This window comes from Trichosurus vulpecula, chromosome 8 (assembly GCF_011100635.1).
Source record: "Trichosurus vulpecula isolate mTriVul1 chromosome 8, mTriVul1.pri, whole genome shotgun sequence".
Classification (NCBI taxonomy): domain Eukaryota; kingdom Metazoa; phylum Chordata; class Mammalia; order Diprotodontia; family Phalangeridae; genus Trichosurus; species Trichosurus vulpecula.
In genome coordinates this window covers 215,265,571-215,282,258 of record NC_050580.1, presented here as the reverse complement: position 1 = coordinate 215,282,258, position 16,688 = coordinate 215,265,571, and the positions used below count along the sequence as shown (strand labels likewise).

The window sequence follows — 16,688 nt, the reverse complement described above, 5'->3', positions numbered from 1 at the left end:
ATCTTTATAGTATGTTTCTTTGATAAAGGTCTTATTTTCAAGATATATAAGGAATTAATGCAAATTTATGAGACTAAAAACTATTCCCCAGTAGATAAATGGCCAAAGGATATAAATAGGCAGCTTTCAAAGAAATTCAAGCCATCAACTATCACCTAAAAATAGGCTTTAAATCACTAATAATTAAGAGAAATTCAAATTAAAGCAATTTTGAGGTACTATCCCATTACTATGACTGGCAAAGATAACAAAAGAAGGAAAATGATGAAGTTTGGAGGGCCTGTGGAAAAACAGGTCAATTGGCCCAGCCACTCTGGAAAGCAATTTGGAACTAAAGTGAGAAAGTTACCAAACTCTGTAAACCCTTTAACCCAACTCTGCCATTACTAGGCCTATACTGCTAAGAAATCCAATAAAGAGAAAAAGGGCCTATATGGATACAAATATTTGTAAGTTTTTTCAGGAGAGGCAAAAATTGTAAATCACAAGGGTGACTTCCTATTGGGGAACTGCTAAACAATCTGTGGTATATGAATATAATGGGATATTACTATGCCACAAGAAATGATGAATTGGACAATTTCAGAGGAAACTGAGAAGACCTTTAATAATGATAAAGAGAAAAGTGAGCAGAACTTTAGACTAATACAATGTTAACATTATAGAGAAAGACAGCATTGAAAGACTTTAGAAAACTGTGATCAATGCAATGATAAAACATTAAGTCCAAAAGCATGAAGACAAAACACTCCATTCACCTCCTGTCAGAAAGGGATAACCTTAAAATACCAAAAGAGACATACATTTTTGGACATGGCTAATGTATTTTGCCAGACTATGCAGCAATATATTATGGGATTTTTTTTTTTAAACTTGGTCATTGGGAACAAAGGGACATATTGGAAGAGACAAATTAATTTTAAAAACCTGTTGCTTAAAAAAAAATAATTCCCACAAAAATAAAAATAATTCATTTTTTCATTTTAAAGTGACATTAATAACTCTTGGAGATTTCAACCATCTTACTTAAGTGAATGTAGAATTTGAAGCAATTATTTAATCCATAAAAGTGTTTTTCCCTTTTCCATGATTACCTGGATAACTGCCTTAATCCTAGTCTACTACTTTGTGAAAAACTCTGGTTTTATGCTTTCAAAACATTATTCTACAACCTAATTTTATGGTCATACGAAGGTATTTGAATTATTATTTAAAATTATTTTCTCTTCAGTAAAGTCACTTTAAAATTTATACTATCTGCCAAAAGCACCTGAGGACATAAAAGAACTTATAATTTTTTTTACCTGTGTGCAAGATCCACGGCAATAAAGAAAATAATGTAAAGCGGCCTCATGAGAGCAGTAAATTCGTAAGTGTCAAGTGTTTGGAAAGTGGCAGTCTCAGTGGCTGTATTTATGATTAATGAATATTCTCCTATGCATATTGTCACCCATCCAAAGATAAATATCATAACAGTGCCTCCTATGTTACTATATAATAAGGTTATTCTGTTGGGAAGCAGATACCATGTTCCGAGTCCACAAATTACTCCAGCAAGTACAGAATGGAAAACAGTGTTGACCGTATATTTCTTTCCTGGAATTATAAATTTGATTGTTTCAGCATCTGCACAACCTGAAGATTCATATTCATCTTCATCTGTCAAGGTATCTGGACTCAGCATTCGTTCTATAGTCACTGATTTCTTTCTTGCATATAAACTTGTCATTTGGATGGCAAATGCAACAAAAAGCATTAATCCACCTGAAAGTGCTGCAGTATAATAGTCTTTCAGAATGTCTAATTGGTACAATAGTGTTCCTATTCCTCCCAAAACCCATGGTATCAGGAAAAGAATTATCTGATTTACATATATGTAAGGAGGGGCACAATAGCCTAATTTGAATCGAGGACCTCCAAGAACTGTTTGTGGAAAGCGCTTCAGAAAGAAGTCCTGCTTGTAATCATTCAGCAAAGGTACATCTGGACCCATTCTTCTTACTCAAAAAAATAGTGAAAGTCTCATCTTCCCTGTCATATGGAGCTCAATCTAAGAAAAAAAAGAAAAAAGGTCAACATTTGAAAATGTCATTCATAAAAAGTAATTAAAATTTTATTGGTATCTATTTTCCTATTAATATTTATTATTTCATATTGTACCGAACTAAATAATTTTATATTTTAAAATATTTTTTAAAAAAACCTACAAACATTCTCCTGGTGATGCTGTATGGTTGCAAATCTTGGAGTACCATCCTGAAGAATCAAGAGTGGTTTGTGACTCAAGGGGTGACAGAGAGAAGCAGAGCAGGTCTAAGTCTGCTGTAACATTTTTCTAGTGGTGCTCTATGAAGAAAAAGTGGTGTGAAGGGTATTAGGAAATGTGAGACTTAAAAAAGAGGTGTGACAATCAGGTAGAGAGAGTAAGACAGACTAGCTGGACAGCCCAAGTGTTGCACTGAAATCCAAAAAATGTCAAAAGATCTAAAGGAATGCCTCACCCATGTCGGGTGTATTCTCTGTGGAAACTCTATGGGACAAGACAGGCAACACAGAATCATAGAGGATGAACAGATATACATGTTACAATATGAACCAAAAGAGAAAATAACCCATCAATGAGATCATTGAGTCACTGAAATAACAAACTCCATATACTCTAGTTAGAATTCCATATACTCAACTCAGGTTTTCCAGTGACTTCATGTATTATCCTACAGTAGTCATTTTTCTATGGTACTTTGTAAGCTGTTTTTTCCCCCTTCGATAAAGTTCGTTAGAATGGATGGGCAGAAATTCTATGGATTCATATGCTCTTAAAATCCAGAGCTGTAGAGAGCCTTAGGGATCATCTAATCCAACTCCCTTCATTTTATGTATGTAAATAATAAAGTTAGAAACTAAACGAAGTGCTGTTTGAACTTTTCCTATATTATACAAGCAATGTATTCCCAGAAATGCTGATATAAATTATATTATTTTAAATGTAATATGAGTGCATATCCATTAACCCAGCTATGCCACTACTAGGCCTATATCCCAAAGAAATTAAAGAAAGAGGAAAAGAATCTATGTGAACACAAATATTTATAATAGCTTTTTTCATGGGAGGCACAAAATTGGAAACTAAGCAAGGGGGAGTATTCTCTAATTAGGGAATAGCTAAACGGTTGTGGTATATGAATGTAATGGGATATCATTATGCCATAAGAAATGAAGAAGTGAACAATTTCAGACGAAACTAGGAAGACCTTTATGAATTGATGCAGAGCAAAGTGAACAGAACTAAGAGAACAATTTATACAATAACATTACAGAGAAAAATATCTTTAAAAGTCTTTAGAAAACTCTCATCAATGCAACGATAAATCAAAAGTCCAAAGGAATGAAGAGCAACATACCACTCATCACCTAACCAAATTAATGAACTTAAAATGTAGAAAGAGACATACAGTTTCAGATGTGACTAACATGGGAATTGATTTTTTTGAAGGTTTTTAAAATGTGTTCAATGGGGAAATTAAGTATACAACATACAAAAGTGAATGATCACAGAATCTTTGTGTTCAATGAACTCTGGGATCCTGGTTACTGGGGTAAAAGACTCATTACTGCAAAAATTGCTGGGAAAACTGAAAAGTAATCTGGCAGAAATTAGGCATAGATCAACATCTCAAATTATTTACCAAAATAAACTTCAATGTATACATGACAGAGAAATGTTGACATCTTAAGCAAATTAGAAGACCAAGGAAGAACTATCCTTTTGGATATATGGATAGAGGAACAGTTCATGACCAAAAAAGGGACAGAAAGTATCAAAGGAGATAAAATGGACAATTTTGATTACATAAAATTTAAAAGTTTTTGCACAAACAAAACTAAATCAGCTAAAATTAGAAGGGAAACAGGTAACTTGGAAAAATATTTGCAAGTTTCTCTGAGAAAGGTCTCATATGCAGACCATAAAAGGAACTGATTCCATTTATAGGATCAAAAGCCATTCCCCAAATGACAACTGAAAAATATGAACAGGCTGTTCTCAAGGGAAGAAATCTAAACTATCCATAGTCATATCAAAGATGCTCAAAATAACTATTAGAAAAATTTAAATTAAATAAACTTTGAGGTACTTTCTCAGACCTATCAGGCTGGCAAAAATAAAAAGAAAATGACAAATATAGAGAAGCTTCAGGAAAACAGGCACGTTAATTAACTGTTGGGTTAATTATAAATTGTTAGGCCAGCCAGTCTGTAATTTGTAGATATGCCCCAGAAACCACTAAATTGAATATCCTTTAACCCAGTGATTACCATTAGTGGGCTTGTACCCCTAAAATGACCAAAGGAGACAAGAGCCCATGCATGTAAAAATGTAACAGCTTTTTTCATAGTAGGCAAAAACTCAAAATTAAGAGGGGGCCCATCTATTGTGAAAAAGATAACTAAATTATGATATATGAGTGTGATGGAATATTACTGACCCATAAATGATGAAAGACAATTCAGAAAAACTTAGAGTATCTGTCAACTGATGAGTGACGTGAGCAGAAAAAGGCAACTTATATATTAAAAATATTATAAAAACAACTTTTAAAGACTTCAGAACTCTTAATGCAACAACAAACCACAATTCCAAAGATGCTGAAGTATGCTAACCCTCCTGACAGACTTAAAATGCAGAAACACACTGGAATTTGCTTTGCTTGACTATGCACAAGGGTTTTCTTTCCTTTCTTTTTTTGTTCTTCATTTGGGTGAGGGGGCAATGAGAAGACAAAAAAAATCAGAAAAATAAATGCCTGCTAATTGAAAAATAATTATTTAAAGAAATTTAGGTAGGAATTTAAAGCTTTCACAGCAATTCTGGCTGTGCTTCCTATACCCTTGACATTCTGCTTTTTCTCCTCCTCTAGTCACTCTTTCCCTTTTTCCTTTGATTTTCTTCCTTCTCTACCTGCCTTTCTGTGTACCTAACCTATTCCACTGATCCACCACTCTGTTTCTTAGCCAGTACCAAATGGTTTTGATGACTGCCATTTTATAATATAGTTTTAGATCTGGTACAACTAGACCACCTTCCTTCGCTTTTTTCCCCCCATTAATTTCCTTGATATTCTTGACCTTCTGTTCTTCCAGATGAATTGTTATTATTTTTTCTAGCTCTATAAAATAATTTTTGGTAGTTTGACTGGTATTGCATTAAGTAAATTAATTTAGGCAGAATTATATTTGCCTGGAATACTATAATAACAATGCTACTTCCAGTAGCTGTGGGGGTGTAAAACCAATTAACAGCAGCATACAGGAGGACTGCTAGCATAAGTTCTTTGATCTGCTTTTCTAAAGGAAAGCAACTTAAAAGGCGTCAACAATCTTATTTTAATCAAACATAAATATATCATTCACTTAGTTCAGGGGAAAAGTCAGCCCCTGAACTTCAGAGAAAACAAAAACAGAAATTATATTAACAGAGCAAATACAAACAGAAAGACCAAGAGATACGGCTTCCAACTGTCTGACCAAATGCAATACATAGTTACTAGAGAGAGAAGGATCAACATCTGGGTTTTTCAAAGCTGGGCGGGGGCCCTTAATGGCTACCCAGAGTCTCTTCTCACTACATCTCATGAACACTCTTCCCATGAGTGAGCCCCAAAGCAAAATGCTAACCTCAGAGTATTGTATATATACATTTCTTCAGGATCAGAGGGCATCACAACCCTTGTGACCCAGGCTCATGTGATACAAACTCATGTGACATGCAGGTCACATGGGCCTATAAACGGATGAGAAAGATCTTCCCATTAAGCAAAAATACATTAACAATACACACATCCATAAGCAATTGATATTTTTCCAAATATTTAGATCTGAATTTATTTGTGCGAAGTGTTTTGTAACTGTGTTCATATAGTTGCTGGGTTTGTCTTGGCAGGTAGATTCTCGAATATTTTATATTACCTATAGTTATTTTAAATGGAATTTCTCTACCTCTTGATGCTGGGCTTTGTTAGTTATAGAAATGTTGATGATTTATGTGGGTTTATTTTATACCCTGCAACTCTGCTAAAGTTATTTAAGTTATTTCAAGTTGTTTTTTTAGCTGATTCTCTAAGTATACCAACATATCATCTGCAAAGAGTGACAGTTTTGTTTCCTCACTGCCTATTCGAATTCCTTCAATTTTTCTTCTCCTGTTGATAAAGCTAACACATCTAGTACAATATTAAACAATAAAGGTGATAATAGGCATCCCTGCTTCACTGCTGATATTACTGGGAAAACTTCTAGCTTATCCCCATTACACATAATGCTTGCTGATGGTTTTAGATAGATACTATTTGTCATTTTAAGGAAAACTCCATTTATTCCTATGCTATCTAGTGTTTTTAATAGGAATGGGTGCTGTATTTTGTCAAAAAGCTTTTTCTACATCTATTGACATAATCATGTGATTTGTATTACTTTTGTTATTGATATGGTCAATTACTCTGATAGTTTTCCTAATATTACCAGCCCTGCCTTCCTGGTATAAATCCCATAAAAACTAGGATCCTAGGCTTAGCCTTCCCATCCAGGACCATGACCTCTGTATCAATGTTCCAGATCAAGACTGCTGAAATATATAAGGCTAAGAAACTACTGTCAACCTGTCTTGCTAGCTGCCCTACTTTGAGACCTGAGACATCAGTGTGGCTTCTTGTATTTATCCACTCCCACCCTGGTTCCAGCACTCAGCAACTTGAATAACAATTTCAGCAATTGCAGAGGAAAGAGGAGTTCAAAAGAAATAGACAGGAGAGAGACCTTTGCCAGCCAATCCTAGCAGAGAACATGAAGTTGTAAGAAAACAGAAGAAAACTCCTAAGACAATGAAAGAATACTATGAGTTGAGACTCCTAAGCTAAAATTCCAGAAGAAGAAAATAATTCCAGCAATAATTAAAAGTATGAATCCCCAGGGTAAAAAAGGATGAATTGATCACAAGGACTATGAGAAAAGAAAGGAGAAATGTAGCAAGAAATCAAGAGCAAAATAAAGCATTCGAGGAAAACTTAAGAAGAGAAGTTGGAAAAATTAAGTAGACACTTTGATAAAAAAAAAACCTCAAAAATCCAACAATACTAGAATACAAATGAAAAAGACTAAAATATTAGAACACATGAAGTAGATTTACTATAAAAAAATGAACTGAAAAACAGGATGAAGAGAGTTAAATTAAGAATCAATGGATTCTCTGAAAACAGTGGCCAAATAAAAATCCAGAATGGCATATTTTAGGGAAAAAACTGCCTGAAGCTAGGGCAAAGGAAAAACAGAAAGAATCTATAAGTCCCCACCTGAAAGAAACCCCAAATTTAACACATTCAAACGTATGGTTGACAAATTCCAGAAAGTGTTCAGGTCAAAGAAAAAAAAATACTCTCAACAGCCAGAAAAAAGTACCAAAGAACCAGTGAGGTTCATACAAGATTATGTACCAATTGCCATTAAGAGAAGGAAAACTAGGAATAAAATTTATTGAAAAGCAAAAAGAGAAAATCCTAAAATGAAGAATAATTTATCTTGCAAAGTTGAACATAATCCTACAAGGAAAAAAAAGAGTCTTTAATAGAAGCGACAACTTCCAATCATTACTATTGAGAAAATGAGAAAATCCTAGGAAGATAAACAAGTTCAAGCAATATGAAAGGACTAAATGATGACGAAATCTTTACATCTTAAAGGGAGGAGAAGAGTCTATTGCTCCTCCAGACCTCTTGAAGGACAAAAGAAGCTCAGAAAGAGGATGTGTGTGTGTGTGCGTGTGTTTAAAAGAGAAAAGATAGGGAATGGGAAAAGGAGGGAAGAAGGGAAGTTCTCTTAATTGGGGTGGAAGGGAAGGAAGTGGGAGTAGGAATATTTGAGTGAGGAAAGGAAAGGTGATGGGAACAAAAAGGGTATAGTGTAGAAATACAATAAAAGTAAAGGAGGTGGGATTTAAGAGAGTGGGTAGAGTTAAAAAGGAGATAAGTCATAAGCAAAACAAATTCTGGGTGTAGGCATAGTAAAAAGAGGAAGAAATAAGTGTGATCAGACCAATCCCTCCTCTACTATGTCTCTCAGAATCCCTGAATTCCTTCAAGATTCAGCTTAAATAATATCTTCGGTAGGTCTTTCCAGGACCCCCCACCTACTAAAGATTCCTCTTCTAAGGTTATCTTTCATTTAATTTTATATGTATCTTGTATACAAATGTTGTCTACCCCATTAGAATATAAGCTCCATGAGGACAGGGATTGGTTTTTTTTTTGTATCCCCCGGTTTTGATGTAGTGTTTGTCATGTGGTAATTGCTTAATAAATGTTTATTGATTAAATGATTACTTTTAAGGCTTATTTAAGAATACCCAAGGGCTGTATTACACAGACTGAAACTGTTTCAGAAGAGAGGTATTAGGTCGTTGACTCTAGTTTTTAGTTAGGGATTCCAGCACAGGCCCAGAAATTTTATGGCAGCCAGGTTATCCGTGAAAAAATAGCAACCAAAGATTAGGCCAGTTGTATGGACTGGGAAGATAGAAAGGCCACTCTGCTCAAAAGTACCTTTCCCTCCAAATATTTCAAGAATTACAAATTCAACAAAAATTGACTTGAAAGACAACTAGTTTAAGGCCTGTTCACTGAACAGTTCTTTTAAAATGCAAATACCTTCTAGGAGGATTGAGCCTTAGTGTAAACTATTTTTAGACATCAGCTCACTTTCTTTCCAACATCTAGCCAAGATTCAGATTTTATAAAGCAGAATTATAGAGTTGGACAAGAACTTAGTAGAACACTTGGTCTAATCTCCTCATTTTGAAGATGTAGTAAGTTAGATCCAAAGTTTACATGACTGGCCCAAGCTAGTTACTGCTGGTTACTTACTGGCAGTACTGGAACAAGAAGCCAAGTTTTCCCAACTTCTAATACTGTTATTTTTGTTATATACTATATGGCTTTTGAGAAAAAGATGCTTTGATTTGAGAGGGGAGAGGATAAAGGAAGGGCAGTCTTGGAGCAAAAGAAACTTTAGTTGGGGAGAACTGGTCTCAGTCAGATGCCAAAATGGGGATTAAGGAGGCTGAGCAGAACTCAGCCTAAGGCGACAGGATCCCTGGGAGACGAGAAACAAAGACCAACTTCTTTTGCTTTCCAATGTTCCCTAGGGAGTTGCTAGAGACAACCCTGGTACTGTTAAGAATTATTCTATATAGGGGGTGGAGCCAAGATGGTGGGCTGGAAAACAGGGACGTGCCTAAAACTCTCCCCCAGGACCCTCCAAACACTTATAAAAAATGGCTCTGAACAAATTCTGGAACTGCAGAACCCATGAAATAGCAGAGGGAAGCAGGGCTCCAGCCAAGGACAGCTTGGATAGTCGCTGGGTAAGGTCTATCACGCACAGAGCTGGGAGCAGAGCAGAGCCCAGCGTTGGACGTGCCCAGACCAACCAGACCAAGAGCCAGGCAGACCAGGCCCTAGCACCCTGAATCAGTGAGCTGTGGCAGTTACCAGACTTCACAACCCACAAACACCAAAGACAACAGAGAAGGTTAGTGGGAAAAAACTGTGGGGACAGAGTGAAAGGAGTTCACGGTTTGGCCACCACCCCAGGGGCAGCGGAGGTGGTGCAGTTACAGAACTACAGCTGCAGTTGCTTCAGGCCCCAGGCCCACCTAGTGGGAGGAATTAAGTGGTGGATCAGAGTGGGAGTGCAGAGCCTGCTCAGATCTGAGTCGTGGTCTGGGTTGGTGATTCTTGGGGAAGGAGTGCTGGTGTGGCAGAGCTGGCTGTAGAGAAATAGCCCTGAAAACAACATCGCAGCCCCTCAAGCTTGGAACAAAGTACTTTCTACTCTACAAGCAGTCATACCCTGAAGAAAAACTCAAGGGTCAAGTAGTTGGCTGGGAACATGGCCAGACAGTGTAAAGGCTCTCAGATTCAGACTCAGACTTTGGAACTGTTCTTTGGTGACAAAGAAGACCAAAACATACAGCCAGAAAAAGTCAACAAAGTCAAAGAGCCTACATCAAAAGCCTCCAAGAAAAACACGAACTGGCCCCAGGCCATAGAAGAACTCAAAAAGGATTTGGAAAAGCAAGTTAGAGAAGTAGAGGAAAAATTGGGAAGAGAAATGAGAAAGATGCGAGAAAACCATGAAAAACAAGTCAATGACTTGCTAAAGGAGACCCAAAAAAATACTGAAGAAAATAACACTTTAAAAAACAGACTAACTCAAATGGCAAAAGAGCTCCAAAAGGCCAATGAGGAGAAGAATGCCTTGAAAGGCAGAATTAGCCAAATGGAAAAGGAGGTCCAAAAGACCACTGAAGAAAAGACTACCTTAAGAATTATTATATATAAAAATATGTACCATTGACTGCTGATCAGTATAGGAATTGATACAATTCAAGTATTAAAAGAGTAGTCCTTGAAATTGTTTTGCCTGTATCTTAACAAAAATTCAAATATTTATTAAATGCCCACTGAGTGTAAGTACTGTGCCCGGCATCTAGAGGGATAAAAAGTAATATAAAACATACTTCCTGCCCCCAGGAAGCTGACAATCTAGAGAATTAATAATCAAAAAAACACTATAGAGCAGTATGGACCAAATGGTTCACGTAAAAAATAATGCTAGAGGAGGTCACAAAATCTTAGACCTGAAAGGTCATATATGAGTTCAGAGAAAGCAACATGGTAACAGTGGAAAGAATAGATTTCAGATTACACAATTAAAGTCTGACTCTAAGCTCTGCTTACTGCCTGTGTAACACAGGGCAAGTTTTCCCAATTCTGTGTCCCCCTCTAAGTCAATGTCTATTTATTTTGTATATATCCTATATTTAATTTATCTGTGAACATGTTCCCCATGGAGAATAAAAAGTTCTCTACAGTCGGAATAAGTCATTTTAACATCTGTATCCCTAGTAGATAGCAAGCCCCCAGTCTGGAGTAGGTAGGTGCTTCATATGCCCAGTGACTGAGAGAAAAGGAAGTTATTAGGCCTTTGAAGAGGGGCAGGGCCATAAGCAGAGAATACGGGAGAGCATTCTTAACAGGGAAAATGGCACGTGAAAAGCCAGAAGCAGAAAAACAGGAGCTCGGTAAGGGGAAGGGTCAGTAACCAAGTGAACAGTTGTAGTAGAAGGCTCCTCAAAGATGAACTAAGGAAAATAAAGCTGGAAAAGCAAGGTTACCTTAAACACTTTATCAAGAACAGTTTGTAAACTAAATTGAGAGAATATGGTAAACAGACACCTAATAACTCAGTCAAGAAATTAATACTAGCTTTTTTTTTTATATAGTTGTTGAAAGAAACAAATTAGAATTCAGCAAGCCAAAGGGATGGAAACTGAAGTCACCTGAACCGTAGAAATTATGGAGTTTATGTGGGGATAAGGTTTTACACCTTGTTCTTTTTAAAGCAAAATAGGTGTAAAGTTGTACGGAAGGTATGGGGTGAGGTGCTGCAAATTATGCAAAGCGGAGATTTTAAACAGCAGGCCCAACGCGGTTCTCCATCTGCTAGGTAAGACAGCAAGAGGTATGTTCCACGTGCGTGGAAGGGAACGTACCTCATCTCATCCTAGCGAAGATGCATAGACCAGGGCTCCCGGAGAGTACATTTTTTAATTTTAATTTTTGCGATGGGCTGGGAGCTCCCGCCTGATGGGTACAGACGACCTGCTGGGCGGAGGAAAAGGAAAAAACCCTGCAGACTTGCCCTCGACACATACAAATACATCCCTACACCCCAAACAACACAATCTACAATATCCCCAATTCTACAGCCCGTCCCCCAAAAGAGCCTAGTTTCCATAGCTCAAGTAAACTTAACCTTCCTAAGGCCCAGCCCGCGTCCATGCGTTGCCAGGTTTCAGGGCGGCGTAGACCCCGCCTCCACCAGCCTCTGGGGAGGCCGCGCCCAAGCTCCGGCCCGGCCGAGTGCGTTCCCCGCCCCCATCTCGTCTCAACCCCGGGAGACACCCCCCACACACACCACCAAAGGAGCGAGCTCCGCAACGCCGCCCCGCTTCCCCGGTACCAGAGGCTGCGCGGGCTGTGGAGACAGGCTGGGCCCACGCCCTTGCCCTTCCCCTGGCTCTCCCTCTGCCCGCCACCCTCGCGGTGGGGCGCCCGCCCCGGAGGATCTGGGGGAGGTGAGGGAGTCACGGTGTCTTACGGGGGCGGAGATGAGGCGCAGCGGGGCGAGGAGGCCGTGACGATGCCAGCTCTGACCTTTCACCCGGACGCGCCAGGACGTCGTTGCCTTGACTACCACGACGTTTTTCCTAATTGGGGGGCCAGCGGATGGGCGGGGTAAATGCGCGGCCGCCATTTCATCCTTTTCCTCTCTATCGGTCTGATCACATTCTCCGGGCCTTGTTTTATTATGTTCCCGTTTCCTGCAGTCGTGCTCTGTCTTCTGGGTGTTACCTCCCCAAAGACTTAAAGACCGAAGCTGCATTCACCGCCTCCCACCGGGTGTCCATTTTTTTTCCTGTCGCTCTCCTCTCCCCCCTCCCCAGTGCCAGTCACGTGGCTGCCCGAGACCCGCGTTGGTAGCCGCCGACTGCACGTCTTTACCTAAAAAGATCAGATTGAAGAGTCTCCTGCTTTTTGTCGGTGGTGTTCAAAAAAAACATACGCAAGATTTAAAGAAAAAAAAGCCAACGGGCAGTCATCCATCCTGCTGTTCGTTCCTGTGCCTCTAACCACATTCTAGCTCTGTTCCTTCCGAAGTGCGCGAGCTTGAGCAAGTCCCTTCTGACCTCTCTTGGTTTCATCTGTAAAATATTAAGGTTGGACTAACAACAGTAACGACATATAATAACATCTGTATAGCGCTGTGTGCCAGGCGCTGTACTAAACTGTTTACAATTATTACAGATCTCCAGGTGAAATCTGAGACCCTAGGGCAATTGTGTGCCTATACCAAAATGCAGAGTTCTATTAGGAGCAGATGAGAGGTCCTGTCGATTAACACCCCCTCCACCCCAACCATTACACTTCCACCCGGAACATTTTTTTTTTTTCTTTTAAATCTGCCTATTGAACTTGTCTCTAACCCTAGCTTGAAAGACACTTCCTCCTTGAAGCCTGCCTTGGTCTCTCTTGTTCCTCCCCCCATCAATAGATAATGCTGTGTGAAGGGCACAGGGCTAGGCACTAGGGAAATGCACAGAATAAAAGCATCCCTGTTTTCAAGCAGCTTACATTCCAGCGGGAGAGTGTTTTCCTCCTCCTTGGCGTTGCCATGGCACTCTATCTGTACTGCCCACACACTTGTCACATTACATACACATTGCATCACGTTTATTTTTTAATCTCCCTTACAAGATTGTATCCTCTTGGAAGACAAAGTTTTTGTTCATTTTTTTCATCCCCTCCATAGCTCCTGGCACAATGCTCTTCTCACAGTATGAGCTCCAGAAATTCTTGTTGAATGAATGAATGAGCCTTTTTCTGTCGGTTCTATGAATAGCCGTCCTTTCTCTTGCTTCTAATAACTGTGTTGTCTAAACCTAGAACTGAAGTTTGATGTCTGTTTCGAAATTAGTTTGTTTTCTTTTTTTTTTTTTTTTTAGCTTTACTTTCTAATTTCTCTGCCGTGCTAATAGCACAGATTATATTTAGGTAAAGCACTTGTTCTTTCAGAAAGTTTACTGGGGGATGCGTTCATGTCCATCACACCGCTGGAAGCCCACGTGCTCTCTCTCATCTACATTAATGTCAGTGTGAAACAGGTGCTGGAGGTTTAACACATACACGCCAAAAGGCAAGTTGCAGGGGTTTTCTTTTTTCAGTTGTTTAAATTTAATTTAACGTGACAGTCTGTCAAATACTTTGGTTAGGTACCAAAGCAGCCGTAATACAGAGTTTGACTAAGGCTTTCCTGGAAATATAGTTGTAGTATTTTGTGATTTTCATTTGATATACACAAATTGTTTTCACGTATGTGTTCTTACCTCACATAGACCCTGGTAATTTGGTGGGGAAATTTTTATACTTGAATAAAATAGTAGGTAAATGGCAAATGTAGGCTTGCTTAAAGATAGAGGGGTAAGTTGCAGGACATTTAAAGATCTTTTTCCTCTCCAATGATTCACTCTGTTGTGTTTGTGTGAAGCCAGCATTGTTTTGACTTACCTCTTACAGGTTATCTTGTGGTACTGTTTTTCATTTAAAACATATAAAAAGGAAACCACTCACAGATACTTGTTTAGAAGTAACACAATGATGTTAAATGGTACTCAAATCATTTGACTCTCAAAATCAGAATTTGAAAAGCAATAAAAATGTCATATTAGCCATTGTAATAGTAACTAATATAACATTAATATAATACCAATATATTGGTTATTATATATTTATAATATATCATGTATATGTATATATGATAACATAAATTAATATTGTACTGCAGTAGTATATAAGAAAACTAACTATCGTGTAGTGGAAAGACTACTGGACTTGGAGTCAGAAGAGGTTCCAAATTCAAACCTGCCTTTGATGCTGACTATATATAAGCATTGGCCAATCACTTGATGACCATTCACTCACTCTCTGAGACTTAATTTCTTCATATGTCAAGTAGGGATAATAATATCCATAGTATCTATTTTACTCAGTTGTTGGGAAGATCAAATCAGATAATATAAGTGTTATGTAGGTTGAATTGGCTTATAGGAGCTAAATCAGGGAGTGGGATCCAGCATCTCCCTTGGAAATTTCTGGGGTATGGGGACATAATGACTCAGCATAACTTGCACCTGGACTGCTGGCTGCCTTTTCTGCTTCTGTCATTTTTCTTTAACTTAGGTGAAAAAATATCCATCCTGAGATGAATATGTCCCAGATTTGGAGGTCACCTGACCCTTTTGTTTAGAACTGAATAGCTGCAAAGGAAAGAATCCTGGCCAACTACTACTCCAGCACTCTTGGAGAAGATTTATTATCAACTAGAGGACTGGCCTATTTTGCCAGAAGGCATGTTAACAGGAATTGTTTGGATGGTGTTGTAACAACAGTGTTGCTAGTAGCTGCAGTGGAGGTGAAAGACCAACAGAGGAGCACACAGGAGGGCTAATAGCACAGGTTTTTTGATGTGCTTTTCTAAGGAAAGCAACTTTAAGGGGTTTACAATCTCACTTTAATCAAACATACATATATCTTTCACTTAGTTCAGGTGGAAAAGCCAGCACCCTGAAGTTGAGAGGGAATACAAATAGAAATTACAAGCAAAAATTATACCAACAGAGCAAATAACACTAGCCAGTCTATCCATAACAATATATACATAGTTACCAGAGAGAGAAGCAACAACATCTGGGTTTTTCAAAGCCAGGGGGGCTCCTTAACAACGGCTACCCAGAGTCTCGTCTGGTTAAATCACACAACAATCTTCCAGTGAGTGAGAGCCCCCAAACAAAACACCAACCTCAATATATACCCTTCTCAGGGTTAGAGGGTGTCATAGCCATGCAACTCAAACCCATGTGACCTAGGGCCTTCCTGTGACTTAAGTGGCCAAGCAATCCCAGAGCCAAACTCCACTGGACAATATGCTTGGGTCTAGTAAAGAGGGGTCACACAGCCAAAAAAAATGGTTACTTATTGTTCAATAATTAAAGTGCTTAAGGACCTTAACTAAATTGTTATTGAACTACTTGTTCAATGACTAAAGTGCTTACTGGACCCCAGCATGCTGTCCAATTGGGTTCAGTCCCGAGAGAGCTTGGCCTCCCAAGCAAGCAGATGTAGACTCCTTTTTTCTCACATGCTTGGATTCCTTGTTCTGGGACAGTTTCCCTATAACTTAGGGTTAGTCTCATGTCTAGGGTTTTTTCTTAAAGCAATATGTGTAAAATATCTCCTACAAAAGCCACTGCAGTGAGGTATAAAGTGCTTCTGTTGAAATTGGAGGACCTGGGTTCAAATCCATACCTGTAGTGACTAAGCATAGCTGTTGATGTTCAGTTGTGTCTAACTCTTCATGAATCCATTTGGGATTTTCTTGGCAAAGATACTGGAGTGGCTTGCCAGTTCCTTCTCCAGCTCATTTTACAGATGAGGAAACTGAGGCCAACAGGTTGAGTGATTTGCCCAAGGTCCCACAGCTAGTAAGTGTCTGAGGCCTGATTGGAACTCATGAACCTGAGTCTTCCTGATTCCAAGCGCAGTGGTGTGTCCACTGTGCCACCTAGCTGCCTTGATTAGTATGGTACCTGGCACATAAGAGCTTGTTGAACTCAATTGAATGTGTGATTTTTGGGAGAGTCAGTATCCTCCTCTGTAAAATGAGAGGAAGGAACCATACCATTTCTAGGGTATCTTCCAGCTCTAACTCAGGAAAGAGGACAGACATAATAGAGTCTTTATGGTTCTAGTATGTTTTATAGAAAATAGATTGGGGAAAATAATTGATTCTTATTAAGAAAGAAATCATTAAAATATTATTGTTTTAAGAGGTTATAAAAATACAGTGTTTAATAGTCAGATGAGTAGGAGAATGGTTACAACCATCTAAGAATTAGTAGAGGAGCTAAGAATTAAAAATAGTAGTATGGCAGACTAGTGTGTTTGGAGAGAAAAAAATGCTCAAATACTGAATAATCAAATTCTATATTAGAACATCAGTACGAGCCCTCTGAAAGCCTG

General features: G+C 38.5%; 1 protein-coding gene across 5 annotated transcripts in view; it reads right to left on the bottom strand.

Moving 5' to 3' along the window:
- PCNX4 (pecanex 4) overlaps positions 1-12,300 on the bottom strand; it is a 49,114-nt gene extending 36,814 nt beyond the window's left edge. For 2 of the 5 annotated variants that reach the window (XM_036736867.1, XM_036736872.1), the window contains exons 1-3: positions 12,028-12,096; positions 11,603-11,711; positions 1,305-2,050 (exon numbers count right to left, since the gene is read on the bottom strand). In XM_036736867.1, coding sequence (XP_036592762.1) covers positions 1,305-1,993 — 689 coding nt within the window. In that variant the 5' untranslated portion in view covers positions 1,994-2,050; positions 11,603-11,711; positions 12,028-12,096. Of the gene's footprint in view, positions 1-1,304; positions 2,051-2,207; positions 2,347-11,602; positions 11,715-12,027; positions 12,142-12,210 lie in introns of those variants that run through there. The other 3 variants (XM_036736869.1, XM_036736868.1, XM_036736870.1) reach the window with 3 other exon arrangements.
- Positions 12,301-16,688: the final 4,388 nt, after the last annotated feature.